Consider the following 21011-nt stretch of genomic DNA (forward strand, 5'->3'; position numbering starts at 1 on the left):
TTATTCACAGTTGATCAATAAAACTATACTGATAATTAAATTGAAATTATAAGCAGGCAACGTAGCTATTTTGATTACATAGAATTTACCCTAATTTTCGGATATCGAAGAAAGTATTTATATGTTTTTAAAAATTATTTTATAATCTTTTTAAAAATTATTATATAATTATAAGTCGGTTTGAACTTTTTTACAGTGATAATAATAAATGCTTAAAACTTCAGTTGTATATTTTAACATTAATCATTAACGAAAAAATTGTTATAAATCATGACAATCTAATATTAAATGATTTTTGATTATAAATACTTTATAATTACATTTTATCAATGTACTTGATTATGAAAACTATTTTTCAAAATATTTGATTAATAATTGTTAAGTTTTTTTTTTTTTTTTTTTTTTTTTTTATTTAAAATATAATTACAATCTATACAACAATTTAGTACAATAAGTAATTTAGATATAGTATTTACATATCGAGAATAACAGATGGGGGAGGGCACTCAGTAGTGTCTCCCGACAGATTAAATTAGAAGGTCTCTAGGCCAGGAGCGTTTTAAACGTCTCTGGGGGTTATCAGGGATTGTTAGAGAAGATAAGGGTTTTATTAATGGATTGTAGAGTTGGATTAACTTGAAATAAAAGGAGACGTAGTGAGACTTTGTTAATTGAGTGAGCGATGGAATATTTAGATCTTTGTGGAGATTATTATTTATGATAAACCATGGAGCAGAGACAATTTGCCTCAGACAGATAGACTGGAATGCCTGGATTGTTCTCGTGTTGGAGGGTTTGACAGAGCCCCAAATCTGGATGCCATAAGACCAAACAGGTCTGATGATGGTTTTGTATATTAATAGTTTATTTTTTAATGATGTCTTGGATCTAAGAAGTGGGCGGAGTAAATGGAGTCTGGAGTTGATTGTTTTTCTTTTTATTTTAAGGTGTTGGGCCCATGTGAGGCGCCTGTCAAAGATTAAACCTAGATATCTTACTGTCGGGGTGATTGGTATTTGGTTTTAATTAAACCATACAAAGGGGCAGTCACTTGGTCTAAGAGAGAAAGTGATAAAGGATGATTTAGCTTCATTAATTTTGATCTTCTAGCGGTTTGACCGTAGTTGAATCGAGTTGAGATGATTTTGTAGCCGGAGAGATACTACTTGGGGGTCATGGTCTGAAGCCAGGATTATCGTGTCGTCAGCATATGTACCCAGTGATGTATGAGGAAGGGTCGGAGTGTCGTGGGCAAATATAGAGTATAAAAAGGGATCTATGTCACTTCCTTGAGGGACTCCAGCTAGTATTTGGAAATTTTACGAGTAGCTGTTATTAACGCGAACACAGAAGGTGCGATTTTCGAGGTATGATTTTAGGAGAAGGTAGTAGGGGGCAGGGAGGAATTTTTTGAGTTTGAAGAGAAGTCCTTCATGCCATACCTTGTCGAAGGCCTGAGCCACGTCAAGGAGTACAGCCGCACAGTAAAGTTTTGATTCCATGCTGGTAGAGATTAAGTCGACAGTGCGGTGAAGTTGATGGATGGTGGAGTGCTTGGACCTGAATCCAAATTGGTGGTTTGGGATGATGTTGAATTTGTCAGATAGTGGAAGTAGCCTTTTGAGGAGTATTTTTTCAAAAATTTTTGCGAATGTGAGGAGGAGAGAGATTGGTCTATAGGAAGACGAGATATCAGGTTTGTCCTGTTTTTGAATTAGGATTATGTTTGAATGTTTCCAGGCTGTAGGAAAGTAGGATAAACAAAACATAAAGTTGAAAATTAGTGCTAAAAGAATGATAGATTTCTCAGGGAGGTGTTTAACAACTAATTTGCTTATTAGGTCGTGCCAAGGGTCTTTTTTGGTTGGGAGTTTGCGGATGATGTATTGAATTTCACCCGGGCTAGTATGTTTAGCAGAGAGGGCCATAGGGAGAAGGGATTCAAGATATTTAGTCATATTTAAAGTATGAATTTTATTTAGGATGATGTTATGTGGTTTGAAAACGTTAGCTAAGTGTTTGGCGAAAATGCTGGCTTTATCGGAGTCAGAGGAGGCCCACGAATTGTTTGGCACACGGAGTGGGGGGGATGGTAGCTTGTGATGGATTAATTTTTTTGTGGCCTTCCATAAAGATAAGTTTTTAGTTGTGAGGTTTTGGATGTAGTTTTGATAACTTTCGTTTTTGAGTTTAAGAATAACTTTGTTTAGTTTATTTTTCAGATAATTAAAAGTTGCTTTGTCCTATGGGTATTTAGAACTATGCGATTGGGTTCTGGCTCTGCGTTTATCGGCAAGTAAAAGCATGATATGGGCAGAAATATTAGTATTATTCCGGGGTAGAGGATGGTTACTCGAGGCAGTAGAGGCAGAATTTTGAATAATGGAAGTTAAGGAAAGGATAGCGCTGTCGATTTCAGAGGTAGTTTTTAGGGAGGGTTTAAGGTTTATGTTGATGGTTATTAATTTTTTGAATTTAGGCCAGTTTACTCTGCCAGAAGTAAGGGAAAGTTTAATTTGTTCAGTAGCCCAGGCACCCACCTCAAGATAAATTGGGATGTGGTCAGAGGAGAGATCGTTTAAGTTTGATATGATTGAGTGAATGTGGTTTGGAATTTTAGAAACGAATATATCAAAGATATCGGAAAATCTGTTACAGTGAGAAGGCCAGTAAGTAGGAGAAGGGGGGAAGATTACTGAGTAGTTCATAGTGTCTAAGACAGATTTAAGTGCACGGTGTTTTGAATTGAAATCACTTCCAACTATGAATTTTTGACCTAAGGTGGAAAAAAAGGTTTGAAATTCGACAGACGAAATTTTGGTTCCAGGGGGACAGTAAATTTCAGAAACGGCAATGGGGTAGAGTTGTCAAAGTTGACTTAGATTGTAGTGACTTGTAAGTAAGGTTCAGAGTGTGGGGCTAATTGATGATATGATAAATTGTTTTTAATATAGATAGCAGTACCAGCGTGGGCAGTACCGTCCGGATGGCAAGTATGATAAACTTGATATCCAAATATTTTTGAGTGAGATGTGGGGTTAAAGTGCGTTTCGGAGATAAGGGCGATGTCGATATTTTTAGCTTCGAGAAAGCATTGGAATTCGTACTTATGTTTGGAAAGACCATTGGCATTCCAGGAGATTGTTGACATGGGAGAGTTTAGATTAGAATTCAGAGTCATTGGTAACTACTAATTTATTTATGAGAGAGGAGAGGAGGGTTATTAGAGGTGTGATGAGTGATTGGAGCTCATGAATGAATGATGTCAGTTGATTTGAGAGAGAGTTTTCGGGAGGGGAGTCGTTAATAGGGGATTGGGTTTTACCTTTTGTTGCGCTGGCGAAAGATTTCTGTCGGGTGGCCGAACTGGTTTGTACAAGGTTAGGGTTGGTCTGTCGAGAGATGTCCGAACTGGTGAGGTTTACATGGCTGGTGGTAGATGGGTTGCTTGAGTGTTGATAGTAGTTGGTTTGGGTGTGGTTCTTGAGTTTGGAATTTCTTGATCGCAACAGAGTTTTGTGTTTGATGCATCCTTTATAGTTTGCAGAGTGTGCTTCCCCATAGAGAGCGCAGGATGCCGGGGTGTCCTTTGATTTTTCACAGAGTTCAGAGAGGTGACTTTGGCCGCAGCGGACACAACGAGGATCGCGATTACAACAAGTTTTCGTGTGGCCATAGTCCTGGCATTTATGGCACTGGGGAAGGTCCTTCCGGGAGTGAGGCTCTTTGACTTTAATTTTGATGTAGCAAAGTGAGGTAAGTTTGAAGATATTTGGGTTTTCAGGAGCCGGATCTAGATCGACGAAAAAAAGCGGGAGAGGAGATTTAGATAGTCTTGCCTGGATATTAGAGATGTTTTTTACAGCGAAGCCCTTAGAAGTTAGTTTATCCTTAATGGAATTTGTGTCCGTCGTTGGGTGAAGATTTCTTATTACAACCCGATAGGGCTTATCAGCTTTGACTTGGTAAGTAAAATACTCGAATTTATTTTCGTTTAGCAGATGTATAATAAGGCGATAGAATTCGATTTTGGTCGTAGTGAGTTTTAGGTGTTTGGTAGACGATTTGCATTCAAAACCGTTTTCGCCCGTGATCGATAGTAAGGATTTGCAAAAATCGTTAAAATCGACTGGTGTAGTGATGAATATAGGTGGCGGAGTTGTAGGGGAAAGTTCATTTGTTTGTTCAGCCGTATCCATGAAGTCGGGGGTAACCACTTCACGGAGTGCTTCATAGCGATTTGGCGTGGAGAATTTGGAGGTGTTAGTTTTAGAGATTTTTAGCTCTTTAGATTTAGGAGAAAGACCTGGCGAAACGAGATGTTTGGATTTATTAGTATACCATGATTGGTCATCGGAATCATCGGAGAGATTACGTACGTCGCTGTTTAAGTTAGTATTGATAGTTAATTTCTTATTTACGTTTTTATCGGTCGGCTTGGGAGGCCGATTAGAGTTATTTTGACTCGAGACATTAGCATGAGCGGAATTATTATTTTTACCCGACGACCTTGAATCGAGCATCGTCGACTTGAGATAGCGAGCAACGGTAGGCAATTAGACCGATAAGCCGGTCGGCCGGTAACACGCACAGGACAGGCGGGTAGACGCCGCCCAAGTAAGCAATTAAATATGTTACCGATTTTCGATTTTTGGGACAACCACGGGTCCGATCAAAGAAAGGTAAACGTTATGTTTGAGGTTGAGATAATACGAATGTTTAGACACTTCAACGAAAAAATTTGGTAGTGATTGACTCGCACAGCTAGTACTATAAGCGGAACGACGAAATAAGGATGTTACGCTGACGGTGTACATGACGTGACTGAGAATTGTAAAGTTTAAGTTTTCCTTATGTGCCGATGTATGAATTGATTTCAAAAATTAACAATTAATTCAGTTTATAAATGTAAAATGTACTTGTTAAACTAATTAAAATGCAATATCTGATGTTACAGATACATTAAACTAAATAAAAGTATTACATGGTCTTGTCTTTAAATATTATTTTTTTTTTATTCACAATAATTTCCTTTTAATGTGATTTAAATTAAGACAAACGTTTTGTAAAATTTTGGATTCACCTTTGGGTAATCAGAAACGATTTTCTGAAGCCATTCTCAACTATTTATGACATACTTAGTATTCAGTTGAACGAGAACTCATGATTTGCGTAAGGATTTCGAACTTCGTAAGGACAATTTTAATGCGTATTATTTTGTTTGAATGTCTACATTTAACAAATATTTAAACTATATTGTATTTAAAATTTTAATTTAATAAATTTATATATATATATTTATATATAATGTTAAATGAACGGAATAAAAAAAGCGGTTTCATAAAATATTCTTCTAATACGTTATTTCGATTTACTTAAGTAACCAAGAATAATCAAGTAAAACTGCATCATCAAACAAGTACAATATTCAAAATCACTATTTTTATCATTCAACGAAAAGTATTTAATGAATTAGTCTCAATTTGCGATACTTAAATATACAAATGCTTTGGATTAAGTATTTTTCTTTTTGTAAATACTTACCAAGTGAATATACATAAGTGAACATTTATAAAAAATTAGTTTTCGATTGGATATATTTACCGTTGGTACGAAATCCATCTTAACACTAATTGAGATAAGTCGAAGTCTATTTTATGATGTTTCATTACTTTATACGTTACCTGAAGATTTATTTATATTTATTGTATATTTATATTTATGTATTTTACCTATCATAAGAGTTATTGAATTCTACATTTTTCCAGAATACATTTGCGTGTTTACCATTCTTTTTAAACTTTCGTACTTTATTTATTTAAAAAAAAAAAGTATTAGTAAACTCAGGTAAATTAGTAATGACATTACCATTCATATTGCTCCTACGAAAAAGAATAATATTATATACATGGGAATGAAAATAGTATGTGAAATCTTCTGCAGAATTTGTACACGAGTCTATTTAGTTTTTTGTTAATAATTATTGAAGAATATAATAAATGGAACATTTTTGAAATTTTATTTACAAGTTATTTCATGAATTAAATCATTTGTTTACCATAAAAACAAATCAAATATGAATCTAACTTTTGATCGAATAAAATATTTAACCAGATAGGGTTTATTTTTATTTTAAAATTTCATAGAGTCTAGTATTGATAAATTAACTGTCATGTATAATATTCATGGTTGTACCAAAACTCAACCATCGGTATAAATAGTGTTTGATATTTTAGAGGGAGGAAGAAAGGCAGGTATAGCTTGCTAATATAGAGTATACCATGTGATAATTTTTTTTTTGACTAATCCAGAGGGAATAAGCTCCCACTTATATGGGTTTATGATCTCAAGAGTTTGTTTGGATATAAATTTTAATAGATATTATTCGAAAAGCAATTTCAGGTATATTTAGAGCTTTACTACTAAGGCTAGCCAAATTAATGAACATTAATATTCAATCGTATAATTGTATAACGTAAAATAATGAAAATTAATATTATATTTAATTATGTGTAAACTACAGAGTCACTCTATAAACGACATCGATGCCATAATAAAGAACAAAATTATTGAAGACACAATTATTTGTATTTTGAAGGCGATTGTTTTGAATGTTTAACCTAGACTGATAGAATCGTGAACACATTTTAAAGAAGTAACACAAATTATGTTATAAATATTTCATTACAACGCAACACTATATTAACATATAATCGACCTTATTGTAATAAACTATTTTTACGTCAATGGATTTATCGTTCTCCATATTATCAGTATAATACTTTGGAGATAAATATGCCGATTATTTATCACTTATGTATATACATATTTATATCGATTAAAAAACCCAACAGCAATATTTATTGCAATCACTTTTGCCATTTTAGATGTTTATACTATTTTAAAAATACATTTTGACTCGAATGAAAGCACTTGTCAATTGTAAAATACTCGTATTATCTCTTTTACATTAATTTTTTTTTTTTTTTAATCCACTTGTTTGTTTTTCAAAAAAACGATAGCATTTATATTTTGTTTTACAATACATAAAAATATGAATAAAAGTCATTAACTCCCATTATGGTAATAACCGTTGAAAAAATAATATTTAACTTTATTCTTATAATTGAAAACTTTTTTCAACAATGTTTTATAGCGTCCTTCCTGATAATCTGTATCAGAAATATCTTCTACAAAACTCTAAAAATATGAACATAAGAAAAATGTGTTTTTTGGTACATAAATAGTTAACGGAAATTCCTTCGTCCATCATAATTTTCAAAATTAAAATCATTAATGCATTTTAAGAGAGAAAAAAATGAAATTCAGGCCTTTAAATATTTAAAACCGTTTTTTGTTATATATTTTTTGATAGTTCTAATTAAACTTACAATAAAAAAAAAAAAACAATTTAAGTATAAAATACTTAAATCAATAGGGTTCTAGTAAGGGCAGTAACGCACTAGGCACCTAGCTGTGGCAGCTAAAATATTGAACTGCCAGTCGACGTTCGATGGTAGTCGAGTCGTCAATTGTACAGCGTAGAAATCCATTTAACCAGTAAAATCGATCGAAACGGACGCGGAAGAGGCTGTCACCGTCAACATTTTGTCTCGTAAAAAGCACAGAATAAATAAATAAATAAATAAATAAAGATTGAACTCATCCCCTGTTTTCGGAATGGCACTCGAAAGGCTTGTTTCAAAATGATTTTAAAAGGATCTGTGAAGATATCCGGAATATTTTTATTTTTTTTTTAATTACAAAAGAATATCAGTGCAATTGTTGTTCGAGAAATAACGTGGTAACCGTTTGGAGGGAGACGTGAACAACGTGAAATACGCCTAGAAGCTTTGATCAGTTCGCAGAGATGCATATATTATCGTTGTCCAACTAGTTGGCTACCGTGTAATTGCGCACATCCTACTGGCTGCCTAGTGTGTGGGTTACAATAAGAAATCACGTGTGATTGACCCCAGCTGACTATTGCGTTACCATTCCGTTATTTGTTCCGGAAATCTAGTCACCAAAAGAAAAAAAAAATTCATGCCGAAAACATAATGTTATTATGGTATATTTATTTACACATCTTAATGGGTTTTAAATCTCACTTCAAGTATCGTTTTTTCCAGGGAATGGGGGGGAATGTGTACTGAAAATAAATACTATATTATTTTTCAATGGTTTATTATAATAATATGATTTAAAATTTCCAACGGTCAGGGAAAATAATATATTTCATTGTTGAGAACGGTCGTCTACTACAGTGATGGTCAAAATTTTTTTACCTTGGGCCATAAAAACAACTTTTTTTACTGCGGGCCATAAAAAAATGTATTTTTAAATTTTTTTTTTTCCGTAAATCTAAAATATTACGGTTACGCAAATAAGTGTTGTAATGTAGTATACTTTCACGGGCCAGATATTAAATGATGGTGGGCCAGATTTGGCCCACGTGCCGTAGTTTGGCCACCACTGATCTACTTCATAGTATAATTACTATTGTGACAATGTAATTTAGATTGCATGATAAATAAAATATGTATTGGTGTGTGGTTTTGGTAAAATTAATGTTCAAAAGTTCCATGTCGAACACGTTATGCTATTAAAAATCGATTTATGATTTAATATGCAGTTGATAAGGGAAAATATCTTGTAAAACTCATCAAAATAGTTTTCAAAATTATTTGATTTATAGAAATTATTCAAAAACTTGTATAATTTATCTGTACACTGGGTATTGATTATGTTGTTCTTATTTTGTGTTAAAAACACAATAATCTCGGTAACTTATATTCCTGTACTAAAATTAATTTTTAGTATGTAGTTACATTAAAAGTTTTAACTTATAGTATTCAACCTTTTTAACTTCATGTTAAATAAATTTATAATATATTTTGACCAATCAAATTATACTTGTATGATTAGGCTACAACATTTTTGACCAGTCCATACTACCGGGTGAAATATGGAGTTTCGCTCACACGTTTTAACTTTAACTCAAGGCACATATTTTATATATTATATTATTATACAACTTAAATATTTGCAAAATATAATTTTGTATTTTATAAACATTACCTAAACAAGTTTAACTTAATCTAACTTAATCCTAAATTAATCTAAGCTGTAAACTGATATCTTCTATTTTTTATTTTTAAAAATGCATCTACTGCATCATCTTAACTGATTTTTGCAGCAATATAACTTTCAATAGCTATAACCAACAAATCACTCCACTGATAATTTTCAATTGTCAAGCATATATAGGTTTTAATTAATTTAAGGTGAGAAAAAAAACGTTCATTGGAAGCAGTTACAGGCAAAGTTATAAGAATATTTATAATTTTAAGAGTTTCAGTAAAAGCTTTAGGAAGTTCACTTAAAATATTAGAAATAGAAACAAGATCATGAATTCCATAATTTCGTTCTTTATTAGAATAATTTAATTAATTTAAGTTTTCTGTACATAGGAATTCATTTTGAAGTATTAAATTATCAATTTCAAAATTACTATAAAGATTAAGGAAAGAAAATTTTGAAATTGGACTTTTGAAAATAAAATAATCAGAATTGGAAGATAAGAAAATATTACAAGTAAATATGATTCCATTGCTAGAATTGCTAAAACGATGATCAAATATTCTTGTAAAATGCTCATATGTCTAATTATAGTTTATACTAATTGGCAATTACAAAATATTGTGGCAATAAAGAATTATCTAGTACGCAGTATTTTCAATATTATAAAAATATGCTTGATTTTTCACAAATAACGGCTATGGCTAAACGACAATGACCGGCCCTTTGGGATGCTTTTTAATCAGACAGGGACAAATGCCCACCTTGTCACCACCAAAATGATACAAATGACTCTGTGTAATTCTACAGAAGTCATGTGATATGTTTGATTTTCATAGTGGTTTCTTAGCTAAATTATTCTCGATGAAAACTGCATAGCTTAACTGTTTATTAAATTAATTATAATTATTTATGATTCAGCTCCTTTTTCTTTTGTTTACATGTTTTTAAATCAAAAATACAATTTTTATAGGAAATGTATAATATTAAACTTTCGGGATCAATCAAGATATTACCGAAATAATTCAGAATGTACGTGAATTTGACAAATATTTTTTGCAGTGAATATGGGATAAAATGCGATTAAAAGGATCAATTTTTTTTTTTTTTTTTTTTGCTTTGGAACCAATTTCGTTAAAAGTGAGATGCACACCGTAATCAAATATTATTTATTTTAATGACATATAATATTAATTTTTCGATTGATATTGTTATATTGTTTGTAATTCTGTCCTTCTATTTTGTTGTTTCCTTTCCAATATATATTAAATATGTTTAGTAAATATTCACAATTTTTTTATGAAAAAGTTATATTGCATACTCACCAATAAAATACAAAAATTTTTAAATTTCACTATTTATCAAAATACCATTTTAGTATTATGCCTTTTCATATATTTAATAACAATAATATTCATAATAAACAGGTGAGACCCATGGGTGGATGAGAAATAGGACGAGTGAGACACAAAAAAGAATGATTCATAATAATAATGTTATGCTGTATTGGACTTTTAGACATAAAAGTAATATACTATTTCTTTCGAAAAAGAGTCCGATATAAAGATGATAAGTAGTTTTCAATTTTTTTTTTTTTTTTTCATAATGCATAATACATTTTTTGATAAATTTAAATAACTACAAGAATTAATAAAAATGCTGTATGTTAATAGTTAAATATATTTGTCTAATAATTTCCAGTATACCACATATATTTTACTGTATTTATAAACAAATGCGAAATACAAAAGAACATTAATTTAATTATTTGATATGGTTTTGAAAAAAAATAAAAAATCGCCATGTTTTTTTTCTGTGTCCGTTGCCGACTATTCACAAATCAAATCAACGTTCACGTTAAATTATTTTTATTCTTTTTTATGTTTTTCTGCAAATTATTCGTTTGAAATATAACAGTTACCCGTCGTTTCTAAACCACATTAATAGTTTATATAATTTATAGTATATACTAACATTTGTACCATTTATACTGTCATCATATAATAGTTTTTTTTCCGTAACTATTTTAAAAATACATAAAGGCATTTTACGTTATTTTATTTTGACTTGAAATAATGTGCTATTTAGGTATTAATTTCATTGTAAGCTATGTATAAATATTAATAAAATCAACGGTATGATATGTATGTATGTAGGTTATACATTCACACACACATACATATGAACGTACTTATGTAAGTAATAGTATATAAAATATATATACTTTTTAATAAAGCGAACCACCTCGTTCATTCTAAGCCTATGCTTACCTATGACCTCTTTTTGAAGTAATATTTTCTCGTGTAATCCCAAAAGCCTCTGGAGAAAAGTCTACAAAAATTGAGAATAATTATTTATGTGGTCAATAACTGAAACACGAATACGTATATTATTTTCATTAAACCGATATATTGTTTTTATAATCTATCTGCTATATTATAACATATAATATATCAGCTATATATATTGGATAAATTATTCGGTATCGCTCAAGAGATATTTAGAATTTTTGTTATCGTTCAGAACAGTCGATTTCCTTACACCAGATTTTTTGTTCTCAAAGTAGTATAAGAGTAACTAAAATAAACCTTCAAGACTTCAGAGATTTTAAATATAATACTAGCCGTTGTCCTTGGAACTTTAACAATATTTATATTACATATACGTATTTGCGTTATACTATTATGATTATTAAATGCATCCGTTATATTATATATGTGTAAATTGTATGATAATATAATAAAAGCAACTGTAATAGTTATTTTGGGAAAGTTATATTTTTTTTCAACATATAATAGTACGCCTTCCGATTATATTACATTTTATAATTTGGTTATTTTTTTACAACTTTAAAAATATTATATATATAATTTATAACTTAAATATACGTACTTGAATATTATGTAGTTGAAATAAAATTACTATCCTTAGCATAATTATATTTTTATTTGCATATTTATTTCTACCTAGAAACATACAACTTGTAACACAGAAAACCTTGTACTATACAAACGTTTTTATAAAGTTTCATAATACACGTTTGAATGAAAAAGTTGATTATTTAAATTACCCTCTTGTTATTTTTATTTATTATTTATTCATTTTTTTTTGTCATAATATACATATACATATATTTAAAACTTAATTTTTTTCTTATATCTTAATGAAATATTAACTTCAAGAACTTACTGTCAATTTAAGATAACAATATAGTTAGACTATTTATCATTTCAAATAGGTTGGTATAATTTAAAATAATCAATAAATAATAATAAAAAGTCTGTTATCGGTGAAACAGAAGTTTGAATAACTATACAAAACTTTTGTTGTTTCACTCAAACCATCCGTGACGCTAGTTTCGTTTTTTTATTTTTCGTGTCCATAAATCAGTTTTACAAATTCATTCTGTTTGAAATTTCCTCGAATACACACCATATTGCTGATAACTATCGTTATATTGTATTAGGGTGTATCCTTCATAACGTGAACGAATGAAACGCACCAATTCATATACTGCAAAGCGTATCAATTAATTCCGATGACCACTGATTACATTTGATAGCCAATTAAGACCATGGCCTGCATCAGTAAAAAAAAAAATCTGCAAGAAGTATGACGAGTGTGTACAGTCGATTTTATCGAGAGCCACGACAAAAGATGCCATTGTCAAAACGTGAACACTTTACAATTCGGCTGTTGCCGATCATAAGTACAATACCTATATGGTGGACCAGGTCATTGGATCTAGAACAACAGTAATGGTGCAAGACACGACGAGTAAAAATTGCTTCGCCGCGGAAAACGTTACGTGCCCGTCTTGCACTGTCGTGATAATAATGCAAACTAGTACAATAATCGTTAGGTATTCGAAAATCATGACAGCACCCATGTGGAGAAAAACTTGTTATGTTCGACAACGTTGATTTTATTAAAGCCGTATTTAGACGAATGGAAATTCGTCCGGTATGTAGATCGATGGAAAAAGTTTTTATATAAAATACGGGTAAAGAATACATTTAAATGCACGGAATACGGTATTGCGACGAGACTAGATAAATAGTAACACATGCGCTATATAGCGAGGCGTTGGTTCGCTATTTAACTTTAATGGGTAATCGTCCTGTGCAGGTTATGCGCGTATACGAATGGTTGTGCGCGATGGAACATTAAATAAGGAATGGTTCGGAGTAAGTAGAATATGGGAAGAAGGATCTCGAAAGGAGATTAGGTAATAGCATGCCTCGTTTTTATGATTATAAGCGTATATTTCACACGTAAACATTACTTCCATGAAAGGTAATAGTCTTGATTATTATGTATTTCTTCGATTTTATGTATAATTTAATATTCCCATAGATAGTGCTCATATTTTATTACAATCTTTGTGTGATTACTCTTAATTGTCCGTCTGTAATGAAAAAAATAGTAAGGAAACCAAGTATTCCAAAAATATAGAGTGATCACAGATTTTATCATCGGTAAATCTAGTTCTGGTGATTACCACGATTACACCACCGCTGCAGGAATGTACCACTTTCCTTTGTTTTTGTGAAATCATTTTAAGAATTTTAAAAATTCAAAATACTAAAAAAGTTAACGGTTGGAATTTTCGGAATAACCCTTCAGTTGCATTTTTAACCAAAATATGAGTCAAAAAAGTTCTTTCATGTTCTTTCGATCCAAATATTATAATCATTTTATGTCTAGCTCTTCCAAAAACATAACACTATGGAATTGAATAGTGCGTAATCTACACAACGATGAGGTTATCAGAGCATCAACTATCGTAGATGTAGGATATTATCAAATTTTTTGTACTCATGTGTAAATTAAAATTTTTCGTTTGATGATAACGTAATTGGTATGATTTTTATTTGAAAAAAAAGTTATATATTTAGTAAAATTTACTGACAATTTTTCAAAAATCACTTTTATATCATCTTTAGTTGTTAGAACACAACATCTTGAGTATATAAATAGCTTATATTTACCTAATTATTTTTACATCATTTTTGAATGAACAACTTAAATTTTAATTTAATTTAAAAAAATTAGTACATTTAATAATCTCTCACAACTCTAGTATAAATTACCATTTATAATATTTGAACTTTTTAATAAAATAGTAGTGTATCTAAATTTAAGGGATTTCATATGGCAGTCTAGTATGATAATTTAAATAAAAGGAATATATTTTCGCACTGTGGAACTAATGTGAACTATTTAAAAAGTAAAACCAAATTGTCAGGAGATTATTTTTTATAAATTAGTATTATTATTAAATTAATATTTGATTTTTTTTTATAATTTTTTTTTTTTAACTTGTGTGTTGCAGACGTGCACAACGATGGATCAGAGCCAGAGTTTCTGAATCCAATGAAAAATGTCACGGTGGCCTTGGGAAGAGAGGCAATTTTGGTATGTTCGGTGAAAAATATCGGAGAACACAAAGTGAGTTGAAAAAACAAAATAAAGTAATAAATCTTTGTTCGTTTAATCATAATACTACTATCGTTTAGGTATTCTGCCCAAAAACTGTGTTATGTTTTCTTTAATGCATTGCCTACATGGCAATTATGATGAATACGATAGATACACTGCACAGGCAATGGAAATCACGTACGTGAAGTTGTCCCACCTTTTTTCAAGGATTAACTTGAAACCCATACTAATATTTTGCAAGTTATTTGCGAGAATTTGCGAGTTCATTTTCAAAATTTGCGAGTAAGCCGTTTGCGAGTTACAATTGAAAAACAGAAGGGTGGGCCAACTTCACGTAGCCCCTCCAAGTCGCCCTAGAACTTCAAAACCGATATCAAACGATGCGTCTTTATTTGCGAGAATTTGCGAGTCCATTTTCAAAATTTGCGAGTTCACCCCTTACCCACAAATTCCATTTTCCTACCATGAAGTTAGCCCACCCAAGTCACCCTAGAATTTCAAAATTGATACCAAACGAAGCGTCTTTATTTGCGAGAATTTGCGAGTTCACCCCTTACCCGCAAATTCCATTTTCCTACCGTGAAGTCAACACACTTAACACGCCCTAGAATTTCAATGGTCCGTTTTCAAAGAAAACAAAGAAATAACCGGTTGTAGATAAGATTTTTTTTCACCACAGCTAGGGTTTCAAAAAAATCAGTTTTTTTTAAAAAAAATATAAAATACGTTTTAATTGTTTAAAACAATGATTTTTATGTTTTAAACAGTTTTTAGTTATTATTTTATTCGTAAGTTTTAAACATTGTTTAAAACAATTAATTTTTTTTTTATTTTATTTAAAATTAAGTTTATAAAAATATTTTCCCTAAATGAGATTATTACTCTCAAATTTTCAACCAGAGTACAGTACAGGTTAAAGGTGATTTTATATAGATACTCTGATTTTTGAATAGTTCTAAAAAATTACCAAAAACCATTGTTTCTACCTGTTATTTTACTTTTTTAATAAAATTAATAAAATAAAATAATAATATCCTTTATTTATATAAAGAATAAATTATCATACTATTTTAAATATGTTTGAACGGTCATTTTTACATTTTCCACTGTTATTATATTATAAATTTACCTATCTAAAAATTATGATTTACGACTTACGAGTATGTAACTTATGACTTATTAGTTGTAGACACGTCTTTCAATTATAATTATGGTCTATAGCAACACAATAGAATCTTCCACAGGACTCATGGTTTTCCAATTAAAAACACTTCATAATACAATAATTTGATATAATTTTAAATTTGTTATCCGAATAAAGAGCTATATTTAGTTATTCTGTATGTTTAAAATCCCTTACATCATTGTATTCATAATTGTATTATTATTATTTATACAAAGGCATATTGCAAACACACTATTTCTATTTTAAACTTATATTTGTTAGATAACAATGGCATGGGATAAAAATAGTAATTATTTTTATTTTCTTAAGAAATATCCGATAATATGTATTTTACTCGTATTTATAATATACTTGTATATTACATATAATATTATATAAACTAATAACAGTTTATTTCAATCATTGAGTTCTTCAATATTGTGTTTACTTTTGGAACTTTGAAGTGGGGCAGTGTTTTTGTAAATGTTTCATTTTGTTTTCTCTTTTGAAAAATTTTTGGAAATATAATTCTATAAAGTAATTATGCGTCAACGATATTATGAACGATATCAGGAAGAAAACCAGCAGTCAATTCTTATAGGTTCATTGACGTTATAATGCACTTCAAAAATCGTGGCATAAATTTAAATGACAATAATCATAACTAAATATTATATATACAATTTATTTATTCCCTTGTTTTATAATAATAAAAGAGTATTAATTATTAAAAAATATGAAAAATCACCTTTTTTACTACATATTTCTACTTTTCTATTTTTTGTTATTATTTATATTCAATTTACATACAAAAATTTGACTTAAAAATTAAAATTCTATTGACAAGTTTTTATATCATATACATTATTATTTCGCATGAAACTTTAGTAGTTTCTTTGCCAGGTATTGGTTTTTTTTTTAGGTTATCAAATAATTCCCAATGTTCATTACATCTTTTCACGTATGTTGTGTAATGGCCTATAGAATTTCTTATATTATTATTCCCTCTGTGAAAATGTGTTACTCCACGAAGTTCATACGACTTTTCATTAAGAAATATGCCTTTTGGATTATCACAGTTTTAAATCTAATGTATATCCTGCATCATTGCAGTGTTCAATGTTTTCACCTGAAAAAATATTAGGTATATTCAAAATGTTGACCTACGATAAGTACTTAAGTTATTAATAAGATAATCATACCTTTCCAAAACAGAATTTCAATGAAAATAAGTACTGGCGAAATGTTCGATTTAATATTCTGAAATCCAGTGCAGTTTCATGAAGCGTTTTTATTGTGCAAACATACAAATTTCTCCACGGAAAGACGTTTATTAATAAATTCTTGGATTTGACCGTTGGTAGTTTCATATGAAATGTAGCTTTAGGACGTTCAATCACCGATGGATATTTCTCACAATTTTTATTTGAACATATGATTGATTCAATAATTGTTGGAACTTCCAACATCATTGTTTTATTTATACTAAGGCATACTGAAAACATACTACCTATTTCTATTTTAAACATATATAAGTTAGATAACAATGGCATGGGATATAAATTGTAATTATTTTTATTTTATTTAAATATATCCGATAGTATGTATTTTACTTATATTTATAGTATATTCGTGTATGATATAAATTAATAACAGTTCATTTTAGTAATTTGGCTCTTTAGTGTTGTGTTTACCATATGAATTGTGAATTAGAGTGCAGTATTTGTACAAAAATTTAATTTTGATTTCTTTTTTGAGACATTATTTTGTAATAGAAACATAATTTTATTAAATATCTTAATAATTTATTAACTTTATTACTAAAAATGGCTGGAAGAAAACATTTTATTTGTTGAAGCTAATATAATCTTTTTACAACTTTCCGTTATAATTTTTTTTTTATGACAAAGAAAATCTTAAGAAAATTTTTTTATCCAATTTTCATGCCTTAAATATTAAATCAATTTTTATGCATTTTTAACTATAAAAATGTACGACTAATATTTTATGAGATAAAATCGAAATTTTGTAATATTTCTGGGTGACTATAAGTTGCGTCCCAATGTACCTCTTTTATGTAAATTGAGTCTCAAGTAATTTTAGGTATACTAAATTGTGTCCCGTATATTTTTTGTACATGTGTAAATTGCATCCCGGGTATTTTTATATTAAAATTTATATTTATATTTATATGATTTTTTGACTAAATAATTAATTTTATTAATTTTACAGGTTCTCACTTGTAGCTATTGTTAATTTTGTATCAGGAGGCCATTATGTTACTTATATTCAAAGGACAAAAACAAAAATATGGGAGCTTCATAATGATCTGGCCAAAAAAATAACAGTAGTAATAAAAGATAAAATTAGTTTAACGCCGCATATATTAATGTACATAAAAATGTAACATAATATTTTAAATTTATTGTACGTTTTTAAAATTATTTTATAATTTTTGTAATTTAATAGATATATCAGATTAACCTAAAAGTAATTAGGTTTAAAACAATTTTTTAAAAAAAATAGCTTTACCAGAAACTGAAGTTGTTATTAATACAAGAACTAGATATTGCACATTACATAGTTTAAAATAAATTATTCTCCATTAATAAATTGGTGTTTTTATATATTTTGTTGATCAATTAAATTGAAAATCTTTAAACCACAAAATATAATGATAATTATATTTTCCAGAAAAAACTGACTTTCATAATGAACCATTGGCATACATATTTAGTTATTCTAACACACTTCTGTAATTTGTTAAGGTTATATAATATTAATACCTGAAACCAATTATTTTTTTTAGAAATTATTGACTTCAGGGTGTCAAAACTTCCCTCGAAAATCCTTGTCAATTAGGAATTATCATTTGACAAACATTTTATAGTATCACAACAATATGGGTGGGCTATGTATAAAAAGGGAAAATAAGATTCATACATAAGAAATAGGTAATTTTAATATTATCACAATTTTAGAATTTAATTTATATTCTTCCCACTGGTGGCTCGTGGATTTTTAATGAAGTAGAGCACATCCGAATAAATTATAAAAAATATTATATATACAACGTTAAAAGTTTTTTGTTTTTTGTTTTTTTTTTACGTCGGTGGTCGATAGTAAATAGAAACACGATTGTTGTTTTGAATTTAAGATAATTACTAACATTATTAGTCGATAATCAGAATATAATAAACAAATGAGAGTAAAAATAAATCATGCCGAAACCGACGCGGCGATGTCGAAAATAATTCGCTGAAAACATTTTATTTGGTTATGTGCACAGAAATGAATGTGCACATCAATTCCATTATAATGCGTGTTGTATGTTTTGACTTGTTTTAATTTTTACGTTATATAAATGTGCACAGCAATAGTGTGCACTACTGCACCGCTATAACACACACATACACACACACACACACCGATACTGTTCTGTCGCGGACAACCGCCTGCTCGTGTAGCCTTTGGAATAACCCAATCTAAATATTATATTATTTTCATACTATTCTGAATTTAAATTTTGAAAAATAATCTCAATAACACTACAGGTATTTAGTTTTATTCTTATGGTTTATGTTTTCAAATTTTTTTGGAGTTTGAGTAGGTGCAAGAGCAAACGAGCCGCAACTGATCCTTTCGTAAAAATGAATTAGCAAATAATAATTTTTTATGATTCCATAATAATAAATTAATTCCATAATCTGAAAATTATAATATTGGAAATAATTTAAATAAAATTAAAAATGTTAAATAATTTTGAAATTCTAGGGCCACTCGGAAAGGCTACGTGAAGTTGGCCCACCCTTTTGCTTTTTAATTATAATTCACAAACGGCTTACTCGCAAATTTTGAAAATGAACTCGCAAATTCTCGCAAATAAAGACGCATCGTTTGGTATCCATTTTGAAATTCTAGGGCGACTTGGGTGGGCTACGTGAAGTTGGCCCACCCTTCTGTTTTTTAATTATAACACGAAAACGGCTTACTCGCAAATTTTTAAAATGAACTCGCAAATTCTCGCAAATAAAAACGCATCGTTTGGTATCAATTTTGAAATTCTAGGGCGACTTGGGTGAGCTAACTTCACGGTAGGAAAATGGAATTTGCGGGTAAGGGGTGAACTCGCAAATTTTGAGAATGGACTCGCAAATTCTCGCAAATAAAGACGCATCGTTTGGTATCGGTTTTGAAGTTCTAGGGCGACTTGGAGGGGCTACGTGAAATTGGCTCACCCTTCTATTTTTCAATTATAACTCGTAAACGGCTTACTCACAAATTTTGAAAATGAACTCGCAAATTCTCGCAAATAACTCACAAAATATTGGTATAGGTTTCAAGTTAATCCGTGAAAAAGGGTGGGCCAACTTCACATACGTATGGAAATCGTCAGATCCGTGGTATTTTCATTCAACTTTTGAGTTAAACCGAACATTCCTTCCTTTACACGATGAATAATCCTGTACATTTTGAATGTAATAGCCTATCTGTTGACACATGCAAGGCACATCTGATCACGTGTATTTAAATGCCTTGGAATGTAACATGTCAAATTAATCAAATCGCACGTCGTCCTTATCAAACAAAATATTTTTTTTACGTCAGTGCACTACATAAATAGCGTTAAATGCCGATTCCGATCATTTTTTTTTAAACCATTAAATATTTTTCGAATAATTATAAGTGCAGAATGCGTAATTTTCAACAAATGATCAACATCAAGGTAGACCGTTGCACTAGTGTCACTTGGTACAAAGTGTATCCAAAAGTGTCTATCACGTTGCTCATTATTTTCGTCGTTGTTTATCGTAACCGATTATTATCCTTTATAAAACTGCAACTAAATTGCGCAAGTTGGAATATTTCTGATTTATAACCCGGGACTTATTGACGCAAAAATAAGAAAGGGATCAGTTGTTCACGTATAAAATACAGAACAAACCACTTGTTTACAAAATAATACGATTTTATAACAAATTATTAGATTTTGTTTTTTTTATCTTTATTTAACCAAGAACGACGAATGGAGCAGAATTTTATTTTTATTTTAATAATCAATCCTATAGAATTCCTAAAGATATATTCCAAATAGTTTATATTATTTTAAACATTGAATGGGAAATTTAACTTAAATTAAAATCCATGAAAAACAAAAAAATAAAAAATAAATGTTGATAATTATCGTCAGAAAGAAATAATGCAAATAATCGAGTTTATGAAAAATGTACAGAATGAATATTCAAATTCTGAAATGAATGAACTTAAGTACTTTGAACTTATTATATAATAATATTCAATGAAAGCTTTTGAATTCATGTTT

The 21011-nt window shown here is 29.7% G+C and overlaps 1 protein-coding gene across 2 annotated transcripts in view; it reads left to right on the forward strand.

The window, feature by feature from the left end:
• Positions 1-21011, forward strand: part of LOC112686703 (lachesin-like) — a 280882-nt gene that overhangs the window by 168350 nt on the left and 91521 nt on the right. For both annotated transcript variants that reach the window (XM_025559111.1, XM_025559112.1), the window contains exon 3: positions 14417-14532. In XM_025559111.1, the coding sequence (XP_025414896.1) occupies positions 14417-14532 (116 nt within the window). The remainder of the gene's footprint in view (positions 1-14416; positions 14533-21011) is intronic.

This window comes from Sipha flava, unplaced genomic scaffold (assembly GCF_003268045.1).
Source record: "Sipha flava isolate LNK unplaced genomic scaffold, YSA_version1 323_pilon_pilon, whole genome shotgun sequence".
Lineage (NCBI taxonomy): Eukaryota > Metazoa > Arthropoda > Insecta > Hemiptera > Aphididae > Sipha > Sipha flava.